The sequence below is a fragment of the Bufo gargarizans genome, chromosome 4, assembly GCF_014858855.1.
Source record: "Bufo gargarizans isolate SCDJY-AF-19 chromosome 4, ASM1485885v1, whole genome shotgun sequence".
NCBI classification, from domain to species: Eukaryota; Metazoa; Chordata; class Amphibia; order Anura; family Bufonidae; genus Bufo; species Bufo gargarizans.
The window spans coordinates 275,627,076-275,653,549 of NC_058083.1; the positions used below are offsets into that span (position 1 = coordinate 275,627,076).

The 26,474-nt window shown below is 42.4% G+C and overlaps 1 protein-coding gene across 1 annotated transcript in view; it reads left to right on the forward strand.

Annotated features, from left to right (window-relative positions):
* Positions 1–22,513, forward strand: part of LOC122936034 (peptidase M20 domain-containing protein 2-like) — a 133,196-nt gene extending 110,683 nt beyond the window's left edge. Inside the window, exons 5-7 of the mRNA XM_044292033.1 lie at positions 11,032–11,167; positions 20,829–20,936; positions 22,050–22,513. Of these exons, the coding sequence (XP_044147968.1) occupies positions 11,032–11,167; positions 20,829–20,936; positions 22,050–22,267 (462 nt within the window). The 3' untranslated portion in view covers positions 22,268–22,513. The remainder of the gene's footprint in view (positions 1–11,031; positions 11,168–20,828; positions 20,937–22,049) is intronic.
* Positions 22,514–26,474: the final 3,961 nt, after the last annotated feature.

The following is a 26,474-nucleotide window of genomic DNA, read 5'->3' on the forward strand; positions in this document are numbered from 1 at the left end:
TGAGGACATCATCGTCCTCCACATCATCTTCCACCCAGTCTTCACCCCTGACTTCCTTGTCTGTCTGCACACTTTCGAAAGCCCCAGCAGTTGGCACCTGTGTTTCGTCATCATCCGAGACGTGCTGCGATGGTCCTCCCATGTACTTATCTTGAAAAGTGGTTGGGCATCAGTGCACTCAATCTCTTCCACTTCTGGGGCAGGGCTAGGTGGATGGCCCTGGGAAACCCTGCTAACAGAGTCATCAAAAAGCAGAAGAGACTGCTGCATGACTTGGGGCTCAGACTGCTTGGCTGATTTGCAAGGGGGTAAGGTGAAAGAATAATGGACATCAGCTGCAGGTGCCAACTGTGGTCTTTCAGCAGGAGACTGGGTGGGAGACAATGTGAAGGAACTCGATCCATTGTCAGCAACCCAATCTACTATCGCCTATACTTGTTCTGGCCTCAATATTCGTAGAGCAGCATTAGGCCCGACAAAATACCGCTGCAGGTTTTGTCGCCTACTCGCACCTGAGGAATGGGTTTCACTTGTGAGTGTAGCTGGCACAGATCGACCAAGTCCTCTCCCTGCAACAGGAGCTCCACCAGCAGCACCACAACCTGGGCCACATCCCTTATTTGACGCTCTCCTCATATTTTTTGAATTTAGGATCTTGCCCTAAATTGGTGTTTAATTATTAGTAAAAAGAAGAATGACAGTATGTAAAGGGTGTATCTCACACGGCCTGAACAAAACTAGGCCTCAATTAAAGATTTCTTTGCACAAAATGGCTGTATTTCAAATGGCTGTATTTCAAATGCCTAATAAAAAAAAACTGTATGTATAGGGGGGATCACACACGCCCTGAATCAGTGTAGGCATGCAGTAAATATATCTTTGCACAAAATGGCTATATTTGAAATGGCTGTATTTCAAATGCCTAATTCAAACCCCTGTATGTATAGTAAGGATCACACACGCCCTGAACCAGTGTAGGTCTGAAGTAAATATATCTTTGCACAAAATGGCTATATTTGAAATGGCTGTATTTCAAATGCCTAATTCAAACCCCTGTATGTATAGGCGGGATCACACACGCTCTGAATCAGTGTAGGCCTGCAGTAAATATATCTTTGCACAAAAAGGCTGCATTTCAAATGGCTGTATATCAAATGTCGAATTCAAACCCCTGTATGTATAGTGGGGATCACACATGCTCTGAACCAGTGTAGGCTTGAAGTAAATATATCTGCACAAAATGGCTCTATTTCAAATGCCTAATTCAAACCCCTGCATGTAGAGGTGGTATCTCAGAGGGCCTGAACCTCTGTAGGCCTGAAGTAAATATATATTTGCACAAAATGGCTGTATTTTAAGTGCCTAATTCAAACCCCTGTATGTATAGGGGGGATCACACACGCCCTGAAGTAAATATATCTTTGCACAAAATGGCTGTATTTCAAATGCCTAATTCAAACCCCTGTATGTATAGGGGGGGATCACACACGCCCTGAACCAGTGTAGGCCTGCAGTAAATATATCTTTGCACAAAATGGCTGTATTTCAAATGGCTGTATTTCAAATGCCTAATTCAAACCCCTGTATGTATAGGGGGGGATCACACACGCCCTGAACTAGTGTAGGCATGCATTAAATATATCTTTGCACAAAATGGCTGTATTTCAAATGGCTCTATTTCAAATGCCTAATTCAAAGCCCTGTATGTATAGGGGGAATCACACACGCCCTGAATCAGTGTAGGCCTGAAGTAAATATATCTTTTCACAAAATGGCTGTATTTCAAATAGCTGTATTTCAAAAGCCTAATTCAGACCCCTGTATGTATAGGGGGGATCACACATGCCCTGAACCAGTGTAGGCATGCAGTAAATATATCTTTGGGAAAAATCGCTGTATTTCAAATGGCTGTATTTCAAATGCCTAATTAAAACCCCTGTATGTATAGCGGGGGTCACACACGCCCTGAATCAGTGTAGGCCTGCAGTAAATATATCTTTTGCGCAAAAAGGCTGTATTTCAAATGGCTGTATTTCAAATGCCTAATTAAAACCCCTGTATGTATAGGGGGGGGGGGGGATCACACATGCCCTGAACTAGTGTAGGCATGCATTAAATATATCTTTGCACAAAATGGCTGTATTTCAAATGCCTAATTCAAACCCCTGTACATATAGGGGGGATCACACACGCCCTGAACCAGTGTAGGCATGCAGTAAATATATCTTTGGGAAAAATCGCTGTATTTGAAATGGCTGTATTTCAAATGCATAATTCAAAACCCTGTATGTATAGGGGGGGATCACACACGCCCTGAACTAGTGTAGGCATGCAGTAAATATATCTTTTGACAAAATCGCTGTATTTGAAATGGCTGTATTTCAAATGCCTAATTCAAACCCCTGTATGTATAGGGGGGATAACACAAGCCCTGAACCAGTGTAGGCATGCAGTAAATATATCTTTGCAGAAAAAGGCTGTATTTCAAATGCTGTATTTCAAATGCCTAATTAAAACCCCTGTATGTATAGCGGGGGTCACACACGCCCTGAACCAATGTAGGCATGCAGTAAATATATCTTTGCACAAAATGGCTGTATTTGAAATGGCTGTATTTCAAATGCCTAATTAAAACCCCTGTATTGTCACGGACGGTGTACAGGAAACAAGACAAAGCAACATGCATATATGACTCACTGGATCAAAAGCTAAGGAACCAAAAGGGAGACCCCTGCACAAGACCTGAGACTTTCCCTGGCTGCTCAGCCTATGCAAAGATCCCAGAGGTGGATGGTTGCATATCCACGTACCTCGACTATATAACCCCTGAACACCCTACAATAGTGAGGGGACACGACCACCGGCTCCCTACACCAGACACGGAGGGAGTCAGGGTCACCTGGCATCCAGCAAACAGAAAATAACAGATAAATGTTCAGCACTTAACTTTGTAGCAGACTGGAAAACCAGATCAGCATGCACACACTCTCCAGGAAGTAGTATAAGCCGCCCAGTAATGCATTATGGGGCGGAATTTAAAGGGATGCAATTAGTCCAACTACATGACAGCTGAGAGAGGCTAACGAGATGAGGAACTGAACATCACAACAAAGAAACTCAAGGAGGAGGTTCTGAAAGGCTTCTGTCAGAGCTTCTCAGCTGTCTGCTTGTGACATGTATGTAGAGGTGGTATCTCAGAGGGCCTGAAACTCTGTAGGCCTGCAGTAAATATATCTTTGCACAAAATGGCTGTATTTCAAATGGCTGTATTTCAAATGCCTAATTCAAACCCCTGTATGTAGAGGTAGTATCTCAGAGGGCCTGAACCTCTGTAGGCCTGAAGTAAATATATCTTTCCACAAAATTGCTGTATTTGAAATGGCTGTATTTCAAATGCCTAATTCAAACACCTGTATGTATAGGGGGGATCACACACGCCCTGAACCAGTGTAGGCCTGCAGTAAATATATCTTTGCACAAAATGGCTGTATTTCAAATGGCTGTATTTCAAATGCCTAATTCAAACACCTGTATGTATAGGGGGGATCACACACGCCCTGAACCAGTGTAGGCCTGCAGTAAATATATCTTTGCACAATAAGGCTGTATTTCAAATGCCTAATTCAAACCAATGTATGTAGAGGTGGTATCTTAGAGGGCCTGAACCTCTGTAGGCCTGAATAAATATATCTTTGCACAAAAAGGCTATTTTTGAAATGGCTGTATTTCAAATGCCTAATTCAAACCCCTCTGTGTAGAGGTGGTATCTCAGAGGGCCTGAACCTTTGTAGGCCTAAAGTAATTATATTTTTGCACAAAATGGCTCTATTTCAAATGCCTAATTCAAACCCCTGTATGTAAAGGTGGTATCTCAGAGGGCCTGAACCTCTTTAGGCCTGAAATAAATATATCTTTGCACAAAATGGCTGTATTTCAAATGGCTGTATTTCAAATGCCTAATATTCAAACCCCTGTATGTATAGGGGGATCACACACGCCCTGAACCAGTGTAGGCATGCAGTAAATATATCTTTGCGCAAAAAGGCTGTATTTCAAATGCCTAATTAAAACCCCTGTATGTATAGGTGGGATCACACACGCCCTGAACCAGTGTAGGCATTAAGTAAAAATATATTTGCACAAAATGGCTGTATTTCAAATGGCTGTATTTCAAATGCCTAATTCAAACCCCTGTATGTATAGGGGGATCACACACGCCCTGAATCAGTGTAGGCCTGAAGTAAAAATATATTTGCACAAAATGGCTGTATTTCAAATGCCTAATTCAAACACCTGTATGTATAGGGGGGATCACACACGCCCTGAACCAGTGTAGGCCTGCAGTAAATATATCTTTGCACAATAAGGCTGTATTTCAAATGCCTAATTCAAACCCCTGTATGTAGAGGTGGTATCTTAGAGGGCCTGAACCTCTGTAGGCCTGAAGTAAATATTTCTTTCCACAAAATTGCTGTATTTGAAATGGCTGTATTTCAAATGCCTAATTCAAACTCCCTGTATGTATAGGGGATCACAAACGCCCTGAACCACTGTAGGCCTGAAGTAAATATATCTTTGCACAAAATGGCTGTATTTCAAATGCCTAATTCAAACCCCTGTATGTAGAGGTGGTATCTTAAAGGGCCTGAACCTCTGTAGGCCTGAAGTAAATATATTTTTGCACAAAATGGCTGTATTTCAAATGGCTGTATTTCAAATGCCTAATTCAAACCCCTCTGTGTAGAGGTGGTATCTCAGAGGGCCTGAACCTTTGTAGGCCTAAAGTAATTATATTTTTGCACAAAATGGCTGTATTTCAAATGGCTGTATTTCAAATGCCTAATTCAAACACCTGTATGTATAGGGGGGGATCACACACGCCCTGAACCAGTGTAGGCCTGCAGTAAATATATCTTTGCACAATAAGGCTGTATTTCAAATGCCTAATTTAAACCCCTGTATGTAAAGGTGGTTTCTCAGAGGGCCTGAACCTCTTTAGGCCTGAAATAAATATATCTTTGCACAAAATGGCTGTATTTCAAATGGCTGTATTTCAAATGCCTAATTCAAACCCCTGTATGTATAGGGGGGATCACACATGCCCTTAACCAGTGTAGGCATGAAGTAAAAATATATTTGCACAAAATGGCTGTATTTCAAATGCCTAATTCAAACCCCTGTATGTATAGGGGGGATCACACACGCCCTGAACCAGTGTAGGCATGAAGTAAAAATATATTTGCACAAAATGGCTGTATTTGAAATGGCTGTATTTCAAATGCCTAATTCAAACCCCTGTATGTATAGGGGGGATCACACACGCCCTGAATCAGTGTAGGCCTGCAGTAAATATATTTTTGCACAAAATGGCTGTATTTCAAATGGCTGCATTTCAAATGCCTAATTTAAACCCCTGTATTTATAGGGGGATCACACACGCCCTGAACCAATGTAGCCATGCAGTAAATATATCTTTGCACTAAATCGCTGTATTTGAAATGGCTGTATTTCAAATGGCTGTATTTCAAATACCTAATTAAATGTATGTAAAGGTGGTATCTTAGAGGGCCTGAACCTCTGTAGGCCTGAAGTAAATATATCTTTCCACAAAATTGCTGTATTTGAAATGGCTGTATTTCAAATGCCTAATTCAAACCCCTGTATGTATAGGGGTTATCTCACACGCCCTGAATCAGTGTAGGCCTGCAGTAAATATATCTTTGCACAAAATGGCTGTATTTCAAATGGCTGTATTTCAAATGCCTAATTCAAACACCTGTATGTATAGGGGGGATCACACACGCCCTGAACCAGTGTAGGCATGAAGTAAAAATATATTTGCACAAAATGGCTGTATTTCAAATGCCTAATTCAAACACCTGTATGTATAGGGGGGATCACACACGCCCTGAACCAGTGTAGGCCTGCAGTAAATATATCTTTGCACAATAAGGCTGTATTTCAAATGCCTAATTCAAACCCCTGTATGTAGAGGTGGTATCTTAGAGGGCCTGAACCTCTGTAGGCCTGAAGTAAATATTTCTTTCCACAAAATTGCTGTATTTGAAATGGCTGTATTTCAAATGCCTAATTCAAACTCCCTGTATGTATAGGGGATCACAAACGCCCTGAACCACTGTAGGCCTGAAGTAAATATATCTTTGCACAAAATGGCTGTATTTCAAATGCCTAATTCAAACCCCTGTATGTAGAGGTGGTATCTTAAAGGGCCTGAACCTCTGTAGGCCTGAAGTAAATATATTTTTGCACAAAATGGCTGTATTTCAAATGGCTGTATTTCAAATGCCTAATTCAAACCCCTCTGTGTAGAGGTGGTATCTCAGAGGGCCTGAACCTTTGTAGGCCTAAAGTAATTATATTTTTGCACAAAATGGCTGTATTTCAAATGGCTGTATTTCAAATGCCTAATTCAAACACCTGTATGTATAGGGGGGGATCACACACGCCCTGAACCAGTGTAGGCCTGCAGTAAATATATCTTTGCACAATAAGGCTGTATTTCAAATGCCTAATTTAAACCCCTGTATGTAAAGGTGGTTTCTCAGAGGGCCTGAACCTCTTTAGGCCTGAAATAAATATATCTTTGCACAAAATGGCTGTATTTCAAATGGCTGTATTTCAAATGCCTAATTCAAACCCCTGTATGTATAGGGGGGATCACACATGCCCTTAACCAGTGTAGGCATGAAGTAAAAATATATTTGCACAAAATGGCTGTATTTCAAATGCCTAATTCAAACCCCTGTATGTATAGGGGGGATCACACACGCCCTGAACCAGTGTAGGCATGAAGTAAAAATATATTTGCACAAAATGGCTGTATTTGAAATGGCTGTATTTCAAATGCCTAATTCAAACCCCTGTATGTATAGGGGGGATCACACACGCCCTGAATCAGTGTAGGCCTGCAGTAAATATATTTTTGCACAAAATGGCTGTATTTCAAATGGCTGCATTTCAACTGCCTAATTTAAACCCCTGTATTTATAGGGGGATCACACACGCCCTGAACCAATGTAGCCATGCAGTAAATATATCTTTGCACTAAATCGCTGTATTTGAAATGGCTGTATTTCAAATGGCTGTATTTCAAATACCTAATTAAATGTATGTAAAGGTGGTATCTTAGAGGGCCTGAACCTCTGTAGGCCTGAAGTAAATATATCTTTCCACAAAATTGCTGTATTTGAAATGGCTGTATTTCAAATGCCTAATTCAAACCCCTGTATGTATAGGGGGGATCACACACACGCCCTAAACCAGTGTAGGCCTGCAGTAAATATATATTTGCACAATAAGGCTGTATTTCAAATGGCTGTAATTCAAATGCCTAATTCAAACCCCTGTTTGTAGAGGTGGTATCTCAGAGGGTATCTCATCTGTTGTGGGTAAGCTGTTTGAAGGTTTTCTGAGAGATGCTATATTAGAGCATCTCAACGGAAATAAGCAAATAACGCCATATCAGCATGGCTTTGTGAGGGATCGGTCATGTCAAACTAATTTAATCAGTTTCTATGAGGAGGTAAGTTCTAGACTTGACAGCGGCGAAACAATGGATGTCGTATATCTAGACTTCTCCAAAGCATTTGACACTGTATCGCATAAAAGGTTAGTATATAAAATGAGAATGCTCGGACTGGGAGAAAACGTCTGTATGTGGGTAAGTAACTGGCTCAGTGATAGAAAACAGATGGTGGTTATTAACGGTACACACTCAGATTGGGTCACTGTCACTAGTGGGGTACCTCAGGGGTCAGTATTGGGCCCTATTCTCTTCAATATATTTATTAATGATCTTGTAGAAGGCTTGCATAGTAAAGTATCAATTTTCGCAGATGACACTAAACTGTGTAAAGTAATTTACATTGAAGAGGACAGTATACTACTACAGAGGGAACTGGATAGATTGGAGGCTTGGGCAGATAAGTGGCAGATTAGGTTTAACACTGACAAATGTAAAGTTATGCACATGGGAAGGAAAAATGCAAGTCACCAATACATACTAAATGGTAAAACACTCGGTAACACTGACATGGAAAAGGATCTAGGAATTTTAATAAACAGCAAACTAAGCTGCACAAACCAGTGTCAGGCAGCTGCTGCCAAGGCCAATAAGATAATGGGTTGCATCAGAAGGGGCATAGATTCCCGTGATAAGAACATAGTCCTACCACTTTACAAATTGCTAGTCAGACCACACATGGAGTACTGTGTACAGTTCTGGGCTCCTGTAAACAAGGCAGACATAGCAGAGCTGGAGAAGGTCCAGAGGAGGGCATCTAAAGTAATAACTGGAATGGGGCAACTACAGTACTCTAAAAGATTATTAAAATTAGGGCTATTCGTGTTAGAAAAAAGACGACTGAGTTGAGATCTAATTAATATGTATAAATATATCAGGGGTCAGTACAGAGATCTATCCCATCAGCTATTTATCCCCAGGACTGTGACTGTGACGAGGGGACATCCTCTGTGTCTGGAGGAAAGAAGGTTTGTACACATACATAGAAAAGGATTCTTTACGGTAAGAGCAGTGAGACTATGGAACTCTCTGCCTGAGGAGGGGGTGATGGTGAGTACAATAAAGGAATTCAAGAGGGGCCTGGATGTATTTCTGGAGCGTAATAATATTACAGGCTATAGCTACTAGAGAGGGGTCGTTGATCCAGGGAGTTGTTCTGATTGCCTGATTGAGTCGGGAAATAATTTTTTATTCCCCTAAAGTGGGGAAAATTGGCTTCTACCTCACAGGGTTTTTTTTTTTCTTCCTCTGGGTCAGGAGGAAGGATAGCAGGATAGCAGGCCGAACTGGATGGACAGATGTCTTTTTTCGGCCTTATGTACTATGTTACTATGTTAATTCAAACCCCTGTATGTAGAGGTGGTACCTCAGAGGGCCTGAACCTAGTATGTAGGGCCTGAACCCCTGTATGTAGAGGTGGTAGCTCAGAGGGCCTGTACCTTCAGAGGGCCTGAACTAAAATATATCTTTGCACAAAATGGCTGTATTTCAAATAGCTGTATTTCAAATGCTTAATTCAAATACCTGTATGTAGAGGTAGTATCTCAGAGGGCCTGAACCTCTGTAGGCCTGAAGTTAATATATATTTGCACAAAATGGCTGTATTTCAAATGCCTAATTCAAACCCCTGTATGTATAGGGGGGAATCACATACACCCTGATCCAGTGTAGGCCTGCAGTAAATATATCTTTGCACAAAAAGGCGATGTTTCAAATGGCTGTATTTCAAATGCCTAATTCAAACCCCTGTATGTATAGTAAGGATCACACACGCCCTGAACCAGTGTAGGCCTGAAGTAAATATATTTTTGCACAAAATGGCTGCATTTGAAATGGCTGTATTTCAAATGCCTAATTCAAACCCCTGTATGTAGAGGCGGTATCTCACAGGGCCTGAACCAGTGTAGGCCTGAATTCAATATTGGTGCACCAAATGGCGGTATTTAAAATCTCTGAATGTAACCCAAATGTATTAAGGGTGTATCTCACAATGACATCTTCATTAATGCCTCATTCACACGTCAGTGTTCGGTCAGTGATTTCCATCAGTGATTCGTGAGCCAAAACCAGGTCCGGCTCTAAACACAGAACAGGCAGAACAGGAGCAGATCTTTCCCTTATACGTTATGTCTGTGGAGGATTCTCTTCTGGTTTTGGCTCACAAATCACTGATGGAAATCACTGACCAAACACTATAGTGTGAACGAGGCCTAAAGGCTGCCAACTAATTTTTTTTTTGTGCCCAAATGAGTGTTTGTTTAAAAACTGAATTTGACAGCAGTATATAAGCCTGTAATTTCACACGTGCTGATGCTGCAAGGCCTGAAAATAGTGTTTTTTTTTGTCAAATAAGTGTGTTTTTCAAAGCCCAGAAAATGATGGGTGCATTTCTACCTTAAATTGCACAATGTCTAATACAGATGTCGTAGATTGTCCAAAAAGTATTTTTTTGCTAACAGAATATAAAAGCTGTAGATATTAAACTTGAATTTAACACTTGCAGATCTGGATATTACTGTTTTTTGGGGAAAAAAAGTGTTTTTCAAACCCCAGAAAATGATGGGTGTATTTCTACCCTAAATTGCACACTGACTAATACAGATGTTGTAGTTTGCCCCCAAAAAATGGTGATTTGCAAAGCTCAGATGCAGTGCTGGTGCACTGAGCCTGCATAAAATGGCCGCCGCTGCCACCCACCTAACTAACAGAATTCTAAAAGTTAGTATTTTTTTGTCAATGAGCTCAGGGCAGGATAAAGCGATAGTGTCCTGCACCCACACAACTATTTGTCTGTAGATTGCTGAGTTAGATTCTCTCCTATTCTCTCCCTGAAATCACAAGTCCAGCAGAATCCTCTCCCTACACTTGTAAGAGCAGAGTGACGTGCAGCGCTACGTGACTCAAGCTTATATAGAGGCTGGGTCACATGCTGCTCTGGCCAATCACAGCCATGCCATTAGTAGGCATGGCTGTGATGGCCTCTTGGGTCAAGTAGTATGATGCTTGTTGATCGGCAAGAAAGCGCCGAACACCGAACCCAAACCCAAACTTTTACTGAAATGTTCGGGTCCGGGGTCCCAAAATCCTAAAGTTCGGTACGAACCCGAACTTTACAGTTCGGGTTCGCTCAACCCTATTCAAGACATATGAACCCAATGATTAGGAAGAGTGTCCAAATACTTTTGGCAAAAGAATGCATTTAGTGGCTGGTGATAAAGTTTAGCCTAGTCAAATACAGTATATACATTGTTCTTTTTCACATAGGTATTTTGTTTGCTAACCTTATTTTGTTATGACTATTTAGGAGGGAAAATCATCCTGTTAATTATTTGTATATCACCCTGTTGATTCTTTGCATAACAAAAAAAATACTAATATGCTACAAAATCCAGTGTTTCTAACTTATTTATGACGCCAATACATTTTAACTGTAAATTAACACAATGCTACCACTGATTATTTTCTTCCTGCTGTTCTGTCTCTTCCAGGTGGAGCTGTCCTCTACTACCTATGATTATTATGATGTGCTTCCAAACAAAACTCTCGCAAAAACATACAAGGAGAATGGCATGCAACTGGGAATGCATTTTGCTAGTGTAGAAACGGAGTTAAATTCTTTGGCAGGTAAGGTTTAAGTATGGGTAAACTTTTAGTGAGTAGTTTCAAATATTTAATGTGGAAGGGAAGGAATCCAGCATATTTAGCATTATGACTTACTAGGATGGAAGATCCCTTCAGTCATACACTATCAACCACCCTAAACCACCCACCACCTAAATAAAACACATGACAACTTCTTGATGGAAAATGGCCCAATTTATTTAAACAACATATTAACCAATATATATACCATGTAAAATAATCATCAACACAGAACATAACAAACTACAGGTGATAGAATCCTAGAAGGCAACCAGGCAAGCTGTTTTGTCACAAGCTGAAGGTGGGGCCACACCTGCTCCCACCACCAGGGTCCTGTCCCTCAAAGAGCTCTGGCCTGCAATACTAGTCTCCACCACTGGTGTCACTGTTCTGCGAGTCCTGCACCTGCTTTTGCCGGGAGAAGAAGGCTGCCGACCTGATGCTGCAGCGCCACCACTGATGCCACATGAGGAAAAAGGCCCCCCCGACTTCCGATGGGGCCGCACGGTCCACTGCTCTCCCGGAACGACTCCTGGACACCCGAACAGGTAGGTCCCGACCTTTGGCTCGCCACTTGCCCCGGACATCCAGCGAGGGGTCCGCTGCTGCACTCCACCCCCCTTGCCTCTCACAGCACGAAAGCTGAGGGTTAACCCGACTCCCCTGTCGGTGCCCGGCGCTGTGCAGGATTCCTCCCGCTGTGCCGGCTGGCCGTAACTCTTCCGGCCCCAGCCAACGCCAGCAGAGGGTTCCTGGTAGGGCTCCTTAAGCGCCGCCGCACAAGAGGGGTCGCCTCAGGGCTCAACTGTTCAGGAGGAATGGATCTCCTTGCCCTGGGCTTCTCCGCCATATTAACTTGCGACCCAGCCGGCACCGCTAGCGCTGCCTGCAAACTATTCTGTAGCCATGCAGAACCGTGAAGTTCTGCAGCTGCACAAACTGCCTCCATCAAAGCATCTAAGTAAGCCATGCTCTCCACTAATCTGACCTCAAACTTCACCTATTCACACTGGACCCCTCCCCAGGTTATATACAGCCCGCGAATACCCAGATCCACCCCTTTTCCCTCCCCCCATCCTATTCATCCACAATCACCCTTTCCTGACTTCAACTTCCCCCTAAGTCAAGCTACACTACACTATGGCCGCGCCCCACTCTGTTGCTCTCAATCTATATAGTGTCTTAACAGCACAATTTTGTAACAAGAAACTGATAATTTTTTATAATGTGTGTTCTGTGGGTTTATCTGTTTGTTGAGGAGATATAAAACTGTATCACCATTGTTTCCCATGAAAACAATATTCAAGGCCTTTCCTTAAGGCCCCTATACGGCCAAGAGCTATCTCTCCTGATTTCCCTATACACATTTGGTTCTGCTGAACATATGTGTTTTCAATAGAGAGAGGGAAGAAAGCTGCTGCTAAACACCTCTGGTGGTAGCTTATCTCCTGGAAGAAGAAAAGGATCGGGAGAAAATATACACTTCTCCCAATCCTTCTTTTCCCAATATATCTTTAGACTGCCAGCTCTCTGTTGTATAGGCGGGTTTGGCCAACAATACACTAATGTGTATGGGTACCTTTAGAATAGAACCACCAATCAGCTCTCTGAAGAGGCTCTGGCTCCTGGGCAAGCACTGTGGCTTATTCAGTGTTTATATGGCTTTCTACCCAGGAACACAGAACACTTTTTGTGTGTAATAATATACTGCCCGTTTCCCAAAAAAGTCGGAACCAAAAATATTTAGTTGGTCCGTCTTTAACTTTGATTACGGCACGCATTCACTGGGGCATTGTTTTGATAAGCTTCTGCAATGTCACAAGCTTTATTTCCATCCAGTGTTGCATAAATTGCGTAGATCTTGCATTGATGATGATAGAGTCTGACTGCTGCGAAAAGCCTTTGCCAGCACATTCCAAAGATTATCAATGGGGTTAAGGTCTGGACACTTTGGTGGCCAATCCATGTGTGAAAATGATGTCTCATGCTCCCTGATAGAGATAGCCTTGCGATTCGCCCGGCGGTCGTTTCGTGGCAAACTTTGCGTTTTCGCGATTCGCCGAACATGCGAACATATGGAGAAATTCGAACATGCAAACATATGGAGAAATTCTCGCCCACCATATTCTTCAGGTGGTACAAGACAGCCAATTGAGACATTTCAGCACATGGACACACCCCCTACCTTATAAATAAACCTGATCTGGCTGCCATTTTACATTCAGTGCTTTGCCAGTGTAGGGAGAGGTTGCTGTGTGGAGCAGCGACAGGCTGTTATGGACACCAAACGCTAGCTAATAGGGCCACAAAAGTCCTTTTAAGGACTAGTATAGGTGTGCTATCTATATGTGTGATAAACAGAGGAGTGCGATATACCGTATATTCCGGCGTATAAGACGACTGGGCGTATAAGACGACCCCCAACTTTTCCAGTTGAAATATAGGGTTTGGGCTATACTCGCCGTATAAGACTACCCCTCCAACAACATTTACTTTGGCATCAAGATCTGCAGGTAATTGTTGTGCAATTTTCGTCTTTTGCCTCAGTACCATACTATGCCTTTCCAAGAATCTAGTACACCAGGATGCAGTGGCCTTAAATCTGTTGCTGTGATCTGGGTTACATTTGGCTCACTGAAGTGCAAACAAACGTATTTTATTTTGTGTCACTACATAGCCATTTTGCTCATTCACCATGTCTGCTACATGTTTTTCGAGTTCTGGCCAATGTGGGGTGCCTCTCCTTAATGCACACTTACCCCTTGGCATACTCTTTAATGCTTTTAATTTGCTTTCCAGTCGCAAACCATCTTTTCTGTTACTCCATATTGTCTTGCAGCAGCGCAGTTATTATGTTCCATGGCAAAGTTTACAACTTTAAATTTGAAACTGGCTTCATATTTCTTTCTTCTTGCTGGTAGAGTCATGATGGGGTCTTGACTGTTAGCCATTTGTATACTGTACTGTATGTACTGGTGCTATACTGTATAAACCGATGCAGATACTGGTGCTGTACTGTATGTACAGGTACAGATACTGGTGTTGTACTGTATTCACCACCACATGTATCTGCTCCCCAGATAGACTCTGTTTTTTCACCACAGATAAGATGCACACCAAACTTCATTAGAGATCTGCCAACATTAGAATTGGCTGAAGTGCAGATGCTCCTGCTCCCCCCCTGCCTTCCCTCAGAATCGCCAATCCAACCCAGTATACAACAACCAGCCAATCACAGCAAGCGATGTACCGGTATTTTCTGTGCACACTGCATACAAAGCCTGCTTGGATTGGGTGGGTCAGCTCTCCCTGCCTGCCCAGCCCTCCCTGTCTTCAAGACGATCTGAGCGGTAGTACACAATGTGATACTGCCGGCATGAGAGAACCACTGAGAGCAGGGAGAGGGGGCTGCTTCAGGAGCGGCTGGCCGGGATGCAGCACACGGTGGCTCAGCTAGAGGGCGCCTGTCCCTGAAGCTGGAGAAGGACAGCTTCTCCAGTCTTGCTAGGAAGTAAGTTTCAGCACGCTGTATACCGGCATATGAGACGACACCCGGCGTATAAGACGACCCCCGACTTTTGAGAAGATTTTCATGTGTTAAAAAGTAGTCTTATACGCAGGAATATACAGTACTTATAATATACTTTTATAATGAGTCAAAAACACACATAGATCTATATAGTGATCACCTGGAGGTCAGGGGCCTAGGGGCTAAGGGCTTAGTAGGGCCATTTTTATATAGGGTAAGGTTCCGGACTGGGTCGCTCTTATCAGGGCGGGTGGTCTGTGGTTAGGCTATCAGGGCCAGAATAGCACCCCCCTGTAGGGCAATATCAGGGACAGTTCTTTGCCCACCCTGTCCTTCAATACCACATGATCCTTTAACCCAAGGATAGATGTTTTTTGCTTTCCCTCCGGGATTCATGAATGTGCACTGGAACCCCCTGGATTATGGTAGGACATATGGTTTCTGATTTGGTGCGGCCAAGCACCTGTTATTGCCTACCACATCTATGCTTTTTGATTAACTTTAATAATTTAATTTACTTTCATTTTGAGGGATTTTTTTCCCATTCACACCTCCGCAAAATGGGTCCGCATCCATTCTGCAATTTTGCGGAACGGGTGCAGACCCATTCATTTCAATGGGGCCGGAATGTGCTGTCCGCATCCGCATTTGCGGATCCGCACTTCCGCATCTGTGCTTCCGTTTCAAAAAAATAAATAAATAGAACATGTCCTATTCTTGTCCGACAAGATTAGACATTTTCTATTATAGTGCCGGCGATGTCCGGTCCACAAATTGCGGAATGCACATTGCTGGTGTTCGTGTTTTGCGGATCCGCAAAATACTTACGGACGTGTATATAGACCCTTATAGTAAAATTATTAAAGGTTGCGTTTTATCTTTATGTATATTCTAATGGATTGCCTTCCTTGTACAATGTTATAATATACTTTCCATGTTAGAAAGTATATTATTGTGCATTTGTATTCGTCGGCAGTTGTGTGCGGTTCTGCTGCAGGTATATAGAGGGACAAGCGTTATTGGAACAAATATTTTCTACTGGTGTGATATACCAGTCCCCTTCCAAAAAAACTGATTGAAGCGGGGTGTTATATACCAATATACTTTCTTTATAGTGCATTTGGGTACTGTATAGTGCATTTGCACATGCGCGTACGCGAAAATTATATTGACGATATTTAGCATTGAAAAAAATAATAAATGGAGATCCCAAATTCGAATAATACATCTGGTATGTCACTGTCCATGTTTTTGGACTATTTGTGCACTTCTAGTAATTATTTTTTTACTGCAAATATGAGCTGAAGGTTTTTTAGGTTCGCATGTCATTAAAATTAATGGGACGCTCCGCAAATTTGCGGTTTGCAAACATTTGATCGCGTTCGCGCAATCGCGATTGCAAACCGTCCCAGCAGATGTTCGTCCATCACTACTCCCTGAACCACTCTTTCGCAATTTGAGCCCTATGAATCCTGGCGATGTCATCTTGGAATATGCCCGTGCCATCAGGGAAGAAAAAAATTGATTGATGGAATAACCTGGTCATTCAGTATGTTCAGGTAGTCAGCTGACCTCATTCTTTGAGCACATACTGTTGCTGAACCTAGACCGGACCAACTGCAGCAACCCCAGATCGTAGCACTGCCCCCACAGGCTTGTACAGTAGGCACTAGGCATGATGGATACATCACTTCATCTGCCTCTCTTCTTACCCTGATGCACCCATCTCTCTGGAACAGGGTAAATCTGGACTGATCAGACCACATGACCTCCTTCCATTGCTCCAGAGTCCAATCTTTATGCTCCCTAGCAAATTTAAGCCTTTTTTCTGGTTTGCCTCACTGTTCAGTCCCAATCCCTTGAGTTCCCTTCGCATTGTGCGTGTGGAAATGCTGTTATTTTCACTATTAAAAATAGCCCTGAGTTCTACTGTTGTTTTTCTTCGATTTGATTTCACCAAACGTTTAAGTGATCGCCGATCACGTTTATTTAGGATTTTTTCCCCGCCACATTTCTTCCTCGAACACAATGGGTCCCCACTATCCTTCCAGTTTTTAATAATGCGTTGGACAGTTCTTAACCCAATTTTAGTAGTTTCTGCAATCTCCTTAGATGTTTTCTCTGCTTGATGCATGCCAATGATTTGACCCTTCTCAGACTAGCATCTTTTCCACGACCACGAGATGTGTCTATCGACATGGTTGTTTAAGAAATGAGAAGCAACTCATTGCACCAGTTGGGGTAAATAACTTATTGCCAGCTGAAAGATAATCGCCCATGCAGTAATTATCCAATAGGAGGCTCATAACTATTTGCTTAGTTAAATCCAGGTGGCGACTTTTTTTGGGCAGGCAGTATATTATAGATTATAGTTTCTAGAGATGGGTTGTTGATCCAGGGAGTTATTCTGACCGCCTGATTGAAAGGGAGGAATTTTATCCCCTAAAGTGAGGAAAATTGGCTTCTACCCCACTGGGGTCTTTTTTTTTTCTTCCTCTGGATAAACTTGCAGGATAACAGACTGAACTGCATGGACAGATGTCTTTTTTCAGCCTTATAAACCATGTTACTATATATGTAGTAGCTCACCCTGTCTGTAGTAGTAAATTGAAATAAGAATTGCCATATGCTAAATTACAAAGTGTCTTGTCCTTAGGTTGGCTTTGATGAGATATGTAAGGGCAGGATGTTCCAGCATAATCCAAATAAAATCCCAAAGTTACAACATGTGACAGAAACACAAAGGTGATCATTTACAAACAGATATACGCCATATTTTGGTGTATATCTGTTGCATATTGCAGCTCAAAGGTTACTTGCGCCGCAATCTGTGACTTTTCCCCGCTCACGCCTTGTATACAAAAGGGGGCGTGGTGTGGGTGGGGAAGAGGGGTGGACAGGCAGGCTCGTCTCATTCATAATTTTCTACACGTGTTTTAGGCATAGAAAATGGTCTACTCTAGCAACAGGTAAGTATAATGCATATGAGGGTTCCGGGCATTGAAGGGGATCTTTTAGAATTCGGATAACCCCTTTCAAGCTTTCACTAATGCTATGCCTATAGCACGACTAATAAAGGTGAACCTCCTTTATACCATGCACTGTATGAACATACATTGACCTAGATTTACCAATATGTCTGTGCCAAAAATCTGTCACAATTTGGCATTTCTACTTCTTTTTCCAACATACTAGACAGTAAGGCAGGGATTATCTGAAAGTGGGGGGAGTTTTACAGGAAATGGGACGGGGCTTAAGATGCGCCATCTTGCACAAAATGTTGGCCCCATTCTGCTGTATAATTATGTCTTAAAGTAAGTCAGCCATTAGTTTCTATAGAGTCAGTGAAAAAGAACGTCTATTATCCGGCCTCAGCCACTAAAATCTACTGCTTGTCTACACAACATCGCCTACTTTATCTTCACAAGTAGTAAATCTGGGCCTTGGGCATAACTCACTGCAGGTAAATAACTTTATTGATACACATATATTAAAAAGAGAGAGGTTTTCTTCTTGGATATCTGGGTGAAATATGCAAAAAGAAAAACATATATGTTGTGTACAAGGATATAGTGTCACCACCAGACATCTGAGAAGCTCTGACAGATGTTCTTCAGAACCTCCTGCTTGAGGGTCCTTTTGTTTTGCTTTCGTTTTCTAATCTCGTTAGCCTCTCTCAGCTGTCATGTAGTTGCACTGATTACATCCCTTTAAATCCCTTCCCATACTGCATCACTTTGCAGTTTATACAACTTCCTGGAGTGTGCTGATGCTAGAAGCTGTTACTACTGCATCCACAAGATGTCTGTTTTCTTTATTTCTGTTTGCCTGTGGGCTTGATCCTAGGTGACCCTGACTCCCTCCGTATTAAGTGTAGGGAGCCGGTGGTCGTGTCCCCTCACTATTATAGGGTGTTCAGGTGTCATACTGTCGAGGAACGAGGATATGCAATTTTCTACCATTGAGATTTTTGCATAGGCTGAGCAGTAAGGGAGAGAGCTAGGGCTCTTACAGGGCTTACCCTCCTGTTCCTTAGTTTTGGATCAAGTCAGTCGGATCTTCATTTGTGTCTTCTAGTTTTCTGTACACCTTCCGTGACATATAGCCCCTTAGCTATTGCCTTTCCAACACCATGTGTTCACCGACAGAGCATACATAAAAACAGTGATTATAATTAGAGTTGAGCGAATCGAAGTCAACGAAGTGGAATTTGATCCAAATTTCAGGGAAAATTCTATTCGCCCCGAAGCCGTATTTCTTCATGCTTTGCGGTAGTGAATCGACTTTCCTTTAATTGTGATAAAAAGAAAAAAAAAAATCATACTTACTGTACCTCATCTGTTTGGGTTTGAAGAGCCAGCTGCTGCCATCTTGATTGAAGATCTCGCACAAAATCCTGTGCACGGTGACGTATGACGTCACCACGCTGGCCAACGTGATGATGTCATCACGGGCCGCAAGATATTTCACGCTAGATCTTCAATCAAGTTGGCAGCGACCGACTCTTCATGATCAAGTGGATGAGGTAAGTATGATTTTTTATTTAAAAATGTTTTGTTACATTGTAATATCAATGTCAGATACATGAAAAATACATCTGAGCAGCCACAAGACATAGGCATACATGTCTGTTACCAGATGGTTGGGGGCCACACAGAATGATATCAAGGGTCCCATGTGGCCCCCGGGCCGCAGGTTGTGCTCCCCTGCGCTATCAGCTATGAACGTGGCATCTGAGGGGTACAATGACGGGGAGCAGCGCAATCGCTGCTCCTTGTCATTGGCACCCACTACTTACAGAGAAATAATTCGTCACAAAGCGAATTTCTTTTCTAAAATTCGATGAAGCAGATCTATGGGGGTGCTGGCCGGGTGTAATGTCGGATCCGCAATACACTACGGACGTGTGAATGGACTCTAACAATGAGGCACAAGGTCTGCATGTTCTGAATTACAGAGCACAAAGAGCAATATGATTGTCACTGAATATAATGACCAAGTGGTACATTGTTGCATATATTATGCGAGAAAGCATACCTCCCAACTTTCTGGACACTTGGTTTATTGTGTGAAAGATCCACTTCCCCTGCATATGTATATGCTTCGATAGTTTTTTTTTTAAACAATAGCACAAAAAGTATCTCAGTGCAAAAATGTGTAAAAGGTGGGCTTTAATATATAGATAGGAAACAGAAAAACACATTCAATATCAGTAAATGTAATAATGCAAATCTCAGACCTAAAAGAGGGACATTTAAATGGGTTAGACAATCCTAAAAAATCCCCCCCCATATGCTGGCCCCCCCCATGCTGAACTGGGGTACGGCTTCCTGCGCTACTCCTGGTCCTCGCATTGCCACTGCTGCTTCTACCTGTGCACAAATGAAAAAATCCGGTGTCAGGCGGGGGGCAGCCAATGGCAGGCTTGGACGGGGACAAGCCTCCCTAGTGTCACCCGCGATGCAGGATGTTTTGTATTTTTTCCCGTGATTTTAAGCAGGGAGACAGCCACAGCGGTCTTGGGTGTCGATCCCCCACTGATCAGATGATGTCCTATCCAGAGTAAATCTTATACCAAGGACGAATCTAGATTCCCCTCCAAGGTGAGGGAAATAAAGAAGAGAAAAGGGAGCGCACAATAGGGTAGTATATTCAACCAGATAAATTAATATAGTGAGAAATATCCAAACTCACCTTATGGAGTTGTGCTCATGTAGGCACAACTCTACTGTAGAGTTAGTAGAGATAACACCTTTATACCAGCACTGCAGCCACAGATTGTATATTCTTTTGGATGGGATGTCCAGTTCCCCAAAAGGAATTTGTAGTGAAAGAAAAAATGGCTCTGCTTCGGCGCGAAATCACTGGTGGAGACGGTCTTAATAAATTAATTCTTCTTGTTTAATAGAAACAACGCGTTTCGGGGATCAGGATCTCCCCTTCATCAGGTTTCACAATGATACCCATATCCAGAGTAAAGACCTATCAGTTGTAAAGTCTCAGAAAACCCTTTTAAATTACAAAATAAAATCAAAGATGTAGAATTCAAACAGATTTCATAAACATTTATCATTAGAAAGTGTAACCTTTGTTTTGCATCTTATGTATTTCTAGGGTCAACAGATTTTGGAAATGTGACCTATGTAGTTCCAGGATTTCATCCCTATTTTTGCATTGGTTCGAATGCCTTTAATCATACTGCAGAATATACCGAAGCTGCGGGTAAGCACTTAAATCAAGACTGTTAGGGAAAAGTATATTATTGGGAAAAATCCTGCTTTGTATGTAATAGTGGGGTCAGTTTTGTTGTGTGGGTTCATTTGTTTATCTACACAGCATTGGGGCTCCTCATCTTGTTCTTTTCTTCTGAAGTCTACACCGTGCTGGGTTGCTTATATCCAATTCACTTGAATGGAATAACTGATCAATATCTAGAACTCAGGCAACCCCTTTAGAGAAGCACTCCCACAATTTTTTTTATCTGACCAGTTAGACTGCTATAGTGAAATAATATTCTTACCAGTGACTTTATTTGTGAGTTATCCCCTCCCTTCTGATCCTCAGCTGTGTCATTTGACCAACTCTGATTTCCAACTGACACAGGACAGGAAGTCAGTTACTTCTCCATTCATTCCTATGAGACTGACATTGAGGCTCCCATAGGAATACATAGAGAAACTGACTTCCTGTCCACACATAAGATGCCGTGTTATTTGGAAAGTCTGAGTGTTTGTCACATGTCACTGAGGATCAGAAGTGAGAGAATAACTCACAAATACAGTCACTGGTAAGAAGGTTACCTTCACTACAGTTTACATCACAGACCTTTTCTAACAGGTCTGAGAAAAAACTTTCTGTGGGAGTGCTTCTTAAAGTGAAATGCAAATGTTGCCTACTTAAAGGGGTTTTCTGGGCTTCAGTCGTAACTTGTGCCCCTGAACATGAAAAAACCCACTTCCCACAGGACCTGGCATATCACAGGTCTCAGCAGTGGCTGGAATGGTACTTCACTGCTGTGAAATAGCATTTAAGCCACTATGACCGCTGAGACCTGCTATTGGCTGCAGTAATCAAGGGATAAAGCCACTTCCTGGTCCTGGGGAGGACAAGAAGTGCGTGAGAATAGAGAAGTAGCGTGTATTTGGACAGGTGAGTGGGGTTTATTCAGCTCCAAGACCAGACAACCTGTTTAGGAGAATGTTCTATAGGTATTTCAATAGTACAAAGATAAGCCAACATCAGTGTTCCTACAAGTCTATTTGACTACCTGGCCAATCTTCAACATGTAAATTATTCTGTATTCATTTTTTGTTATTGTATTTTCCATTTTAACAGGCTCAGAAGAAGCTCAATATTACACACTTCGTACTGCAAAATCATTGGCAATGACTACATTAGATGTGATCTTCAACCCGGATTTGCTAGAAAGTATTCGCCAGGACTGGAAGATAGCAAAGGAAATGGAAGAGATTCCTTCTGGAATGGATAAAGCCAGAGATTTGAGCTGCAGGGCAGGGTGTTCTACAGTTCATATTAAAAACACAACACAATAATGTGTAATAATTGGGGAATATAACTACACTGATTATCTCATTGTGTAATTTAGTAGCATTACTTACTATAGATAAGTTATATAATAATCTAAAAAATACCTAGTTAACTTTCATGTCTTTCAACCTTTTCTTCTAAATGGTGTCATTTTAATAGTTTTGCCCCAACTATGGCTTTCTATGTATGAATGTAAAATGACACAATTATCACAGCAAATCTGTGAAATAAATGTATAATGCTTACATTCACACACCTTCTAATACTCATTGCCATTTATAAGTATTGATCGAACACCAAAGTGCTCGTGTGCTCTGGCCGAACACATCGGTATGCTCGAGTGCTCTACCGAGCACCCGAGCATAATGGAAGTCAATGGGAGAACCCCAGGCACCCCTTGCTCGGAAGAGAAGAGGATGTCTGGTAGTGATAATCGAGCACCAAAGTATTCAGGTGTTCAGCCCGAACACATTGCTATATTCGTGTGCTCGGCCGAGCACCCGAGTATAATGGAAGTCAATGGGAGATAACTAGGCACCCCCTGAAGAGGGGAGGGTGCCTGGTCCATTGGAAAAGTGACAGAAACACCACCGTAATGGATCGGGAACACCATGGGGAAAATGTCTGGATGCATCTTGGACTCCCAGGTCGCTGCTGGGAACCATGTTGTCTGAGTTGTACGCCACTTTTACAGACTGATAAAAATACGCACAACCCCCCCCCCCCCCCCCCAATCAATTTCACAGGAAAAACTGTTAGGAAACATTCTTTCCAGTATACTCAATTGTATATAAAGTGCAAGTGCTGCAAAAAATAACAAGCAAGAGGCACTCCGAAACAGCCTGTATACCACATAAAGGAGGGCTTCATTCACATGGTGGTACAATTGACTCCTACACTCATAAAGCCTATGCTCTAAGTGAGAAATCTGCCAAAAATTACAAGGAATCGGCACTCCAAAACACCCTTTGTTACACATAAAGGAGAGCATCATACACACCCTTAATTATGATTGATGGCCTTCTGGTGACCCTCAAAAACATTTGGATCAAGAACCTGACAATCTAAAACCTTAGGAGCGAGGGCCTGCTGCCGCATTGGTGACTCTAGATAACCTCTGGGCGATTGCACCTCACCGTGACGCAGATGATCCATTTGGATGTCTTCCCTTTCAACTTTCGATATTATTTTCTACACCTACCATGGTGTTCACAGGTGATGGTGAATCAGGGTTTGATATGGAGAGGGAGCTTGAGAAAGGGATACCACATCCAAGGGAGGTCAATGGCTGAAGTCTGATTGGCTGTTGTTGCCTTGCCACTTTTTTTCATAATTGTGAACCACCCATAGAAGGTGGGTCAAGTTATTAAAGCAGAAACATCCAAGGAAGGCAGCAGGCGCACAGCAATTACCCACTCCCGACTTGGGGAGGTAGTGACAATAAATAACAATACAGGACTCTTAACCCCTTAAGGACACATGACGTATCGGTACGGCATGTTTCCCCGAGTCCTTAAGGACACATGACGTACCGGTACGTCATGTGTTGTTCCGATCACTGCCGTGCGGCCGGCTGTGATCGGAACAAGGTGCCTGCTCAAATCATTGAGCAGGCACCTCGGCTAAATGCGCGGGGGGGTCCCGTGACCCCCCCATGTCCGCGATCGCAACAAACTGCAGGTCAATTCAGACCTGCGGTTTGTTGCGCTTTCTGCAGTTTCTGATCGCTGCGGTCCCTGACCGCGGCGATCAGAAACTTTAGTGTGGCGAAAATATATATTTATCATCCCCCCCTGCACCTCTGAATGATTTTAGCCCGGTGGGAGGAGCAGGGGGGGTGTTGCGGGCAGTGGGGGCGGTGCGGGAGGCGGGCGGTGCGGCAGGCGGGATCGCGATCCCCCGCCCACCTCCCATTGAATAATCGTTGGTGTAGAGTGGGTATACCAGGGTGCCAGCACATTGCTGGCACCCTGGTATAAACGGCTGACATCGGTGATGCGATGTCAGCCGTATAACCCTTTCCATACAGCGGTCCGTACGGACCGCTGTATGGAAAAAGTTAACAGTAAGAGGGAGCTCCCTCCCTCGCCGATCGGGGGGCTGCAGTGCCTTTGCAGCCCCCCGGTGGAGAGGGAGAGAGCCCCCAGACAGCCCCCCGCAGCCCCGTGCTCACCCTTCCCCGTCTGCGAAGTTCTGAGCTCAGAACTTCGCAGACGGGAAGGTTCCCATGGCAACAGGACGCCTGCTCAGGCGTCCTGCTGTCCATGGTGCTGAACAGATCTGTGCTGAAAGCATAGATCTGTTCAGTGTAAGTAAAATACAGTAAAGAGCCCTATATAGAGTACAGTACTGTATTATACAGACATCAGACCCACTGGATCTTCAAGAACCAAGTGGGTCTGGGTAAAAAAAAAAGTGAAAAAAAAGTAAAAATCAAAAAACACATTTATCACTGATTAAAAATTAAAAAAATAAAATTCCCTACACATGTTTGGTATCGCCGCGTCCATAACGACCTGAACTATAAAACGGTCATGTTACTTTACCCGAACGGTGAACGCCATAAAAATAAAAAATAAAAAACTATGATGAAATTGAAATTTGGTCCACCTTACTTCCCAAAAAAAGGTAATAAAAGTGATCAAAAAAGTCGCATGTACGCCAAAATTGTAACAATCAAACAGTCATCTCATCCCGCAAAAAATGAGACCCTACTTAAGATAATCGCCCAAAAACTGAAAAAACTATGGCTCTTAGACTATGGAAACACTAAAACATCATTTTTTTTGTTTCAAAAATGAAATCATTGTGTAAAACTTACATAAATAAAATAAAAGTATACATATTAGGTATCGCCGCGTCCGTATCGACCGGCTCTATAAAAATATCACATGACCTAACCCCTCAGGTGACCACCGTAAAAAAATAAAAATAAAAACGGTTTAAAAAAAGCCATTTTTTATCATCTTATGTCACAAAAAGTGTAATAGCAAGCGATCAAAAAGTCATATGCACCCCAAAATAGTGCAAATTAAACCGTCATCTCATCCTGCAAAAAATGAGACCCTACTTAAGATAATCGCCCAAAAACTGAAAAAACGATGGCTCTTAGATTATGCAGACACTAAAACATTTTTTTTGTTTAAAACGTACATAAATAAAAAAAATTGTATACATATTAGGTATCGCCGCGTCCGTGACAACCTGCTCTATAAAATTACCACATGATCTAACCTGTCAGATGAATGTTGTAGATAACAAAAAAAAAACGCTGCCAAAAAAGCTATTACTTGTTACCTTGCCGCACAAAAAGTGTAATATAGAGCAACCAAAAATCATATGTACCCTAAACTAGTACCAACAAAACTGCCACCCTATCCCGTAGTTTCTAAAATAGGGTCACTTTTTTGGAGTTTCTACTCTAGGGGTGCATCAGGGGGGCTTCAAATGGGACATGGTGTAAAAAAAAACAGTCCAGCAAAACCTGCCTTCCAAAAACCGTATGGCATTCCTTTCCTTCTGCGCCCTGCCGTGTGCCCGTACAGCGGTTTACGACCACATATGGGGTGTTTCTGTAAACTACAGAATCAGGGCCATAAATAATGAGTTTTGTTTGGCTGTTAACCCTTGCTTTGTAACTGGAAAAAAAAATATTAAAATGGAAAATCTGCCAAAAAATTGAAATTTTGAAATTGTATCTCTATTTTCCATTAAATCTTGTGCAACACCTAAAGGGTTAACAAAGTTTGTAAAATCAGTTTTGAATACCTTGAGGGGTGTAGTTTCTTAGATGGGGTCACTTTTATGGAGTTTATAATCTGGGGGTGCATCAGGGGGGCTTCAAATGGGACTTGGTGTAAAAAAAACGGTCCATAAAAATCAGCCCTCCAAAAAACAAACGGCGCACCTTTCCCTCTACGCCCCGCTGTGTGGCCGTACAGTAGTTTACGACCACATATGGGGTGTTTCTGTAAACAGCAGAGTCAGGGCAATAAAGATACAGTCTTGTTTGGCTGTTAACCCTTGCTTTGTTAGTGGAAAAAATGGGTTAAAATGAAAAATTAGACAAAAAAATAAAATTCTCAAATTTCCTCCCCATTTGCCAATAACTCTTGTGCAACACCTAAAGGGTTAACAACGTATTCAAAATCAGTTTTGAATACCTTGAGGGGTGTAGTTTCTTAGATGGGGTCATTTTTGGGTGGTTTCTAT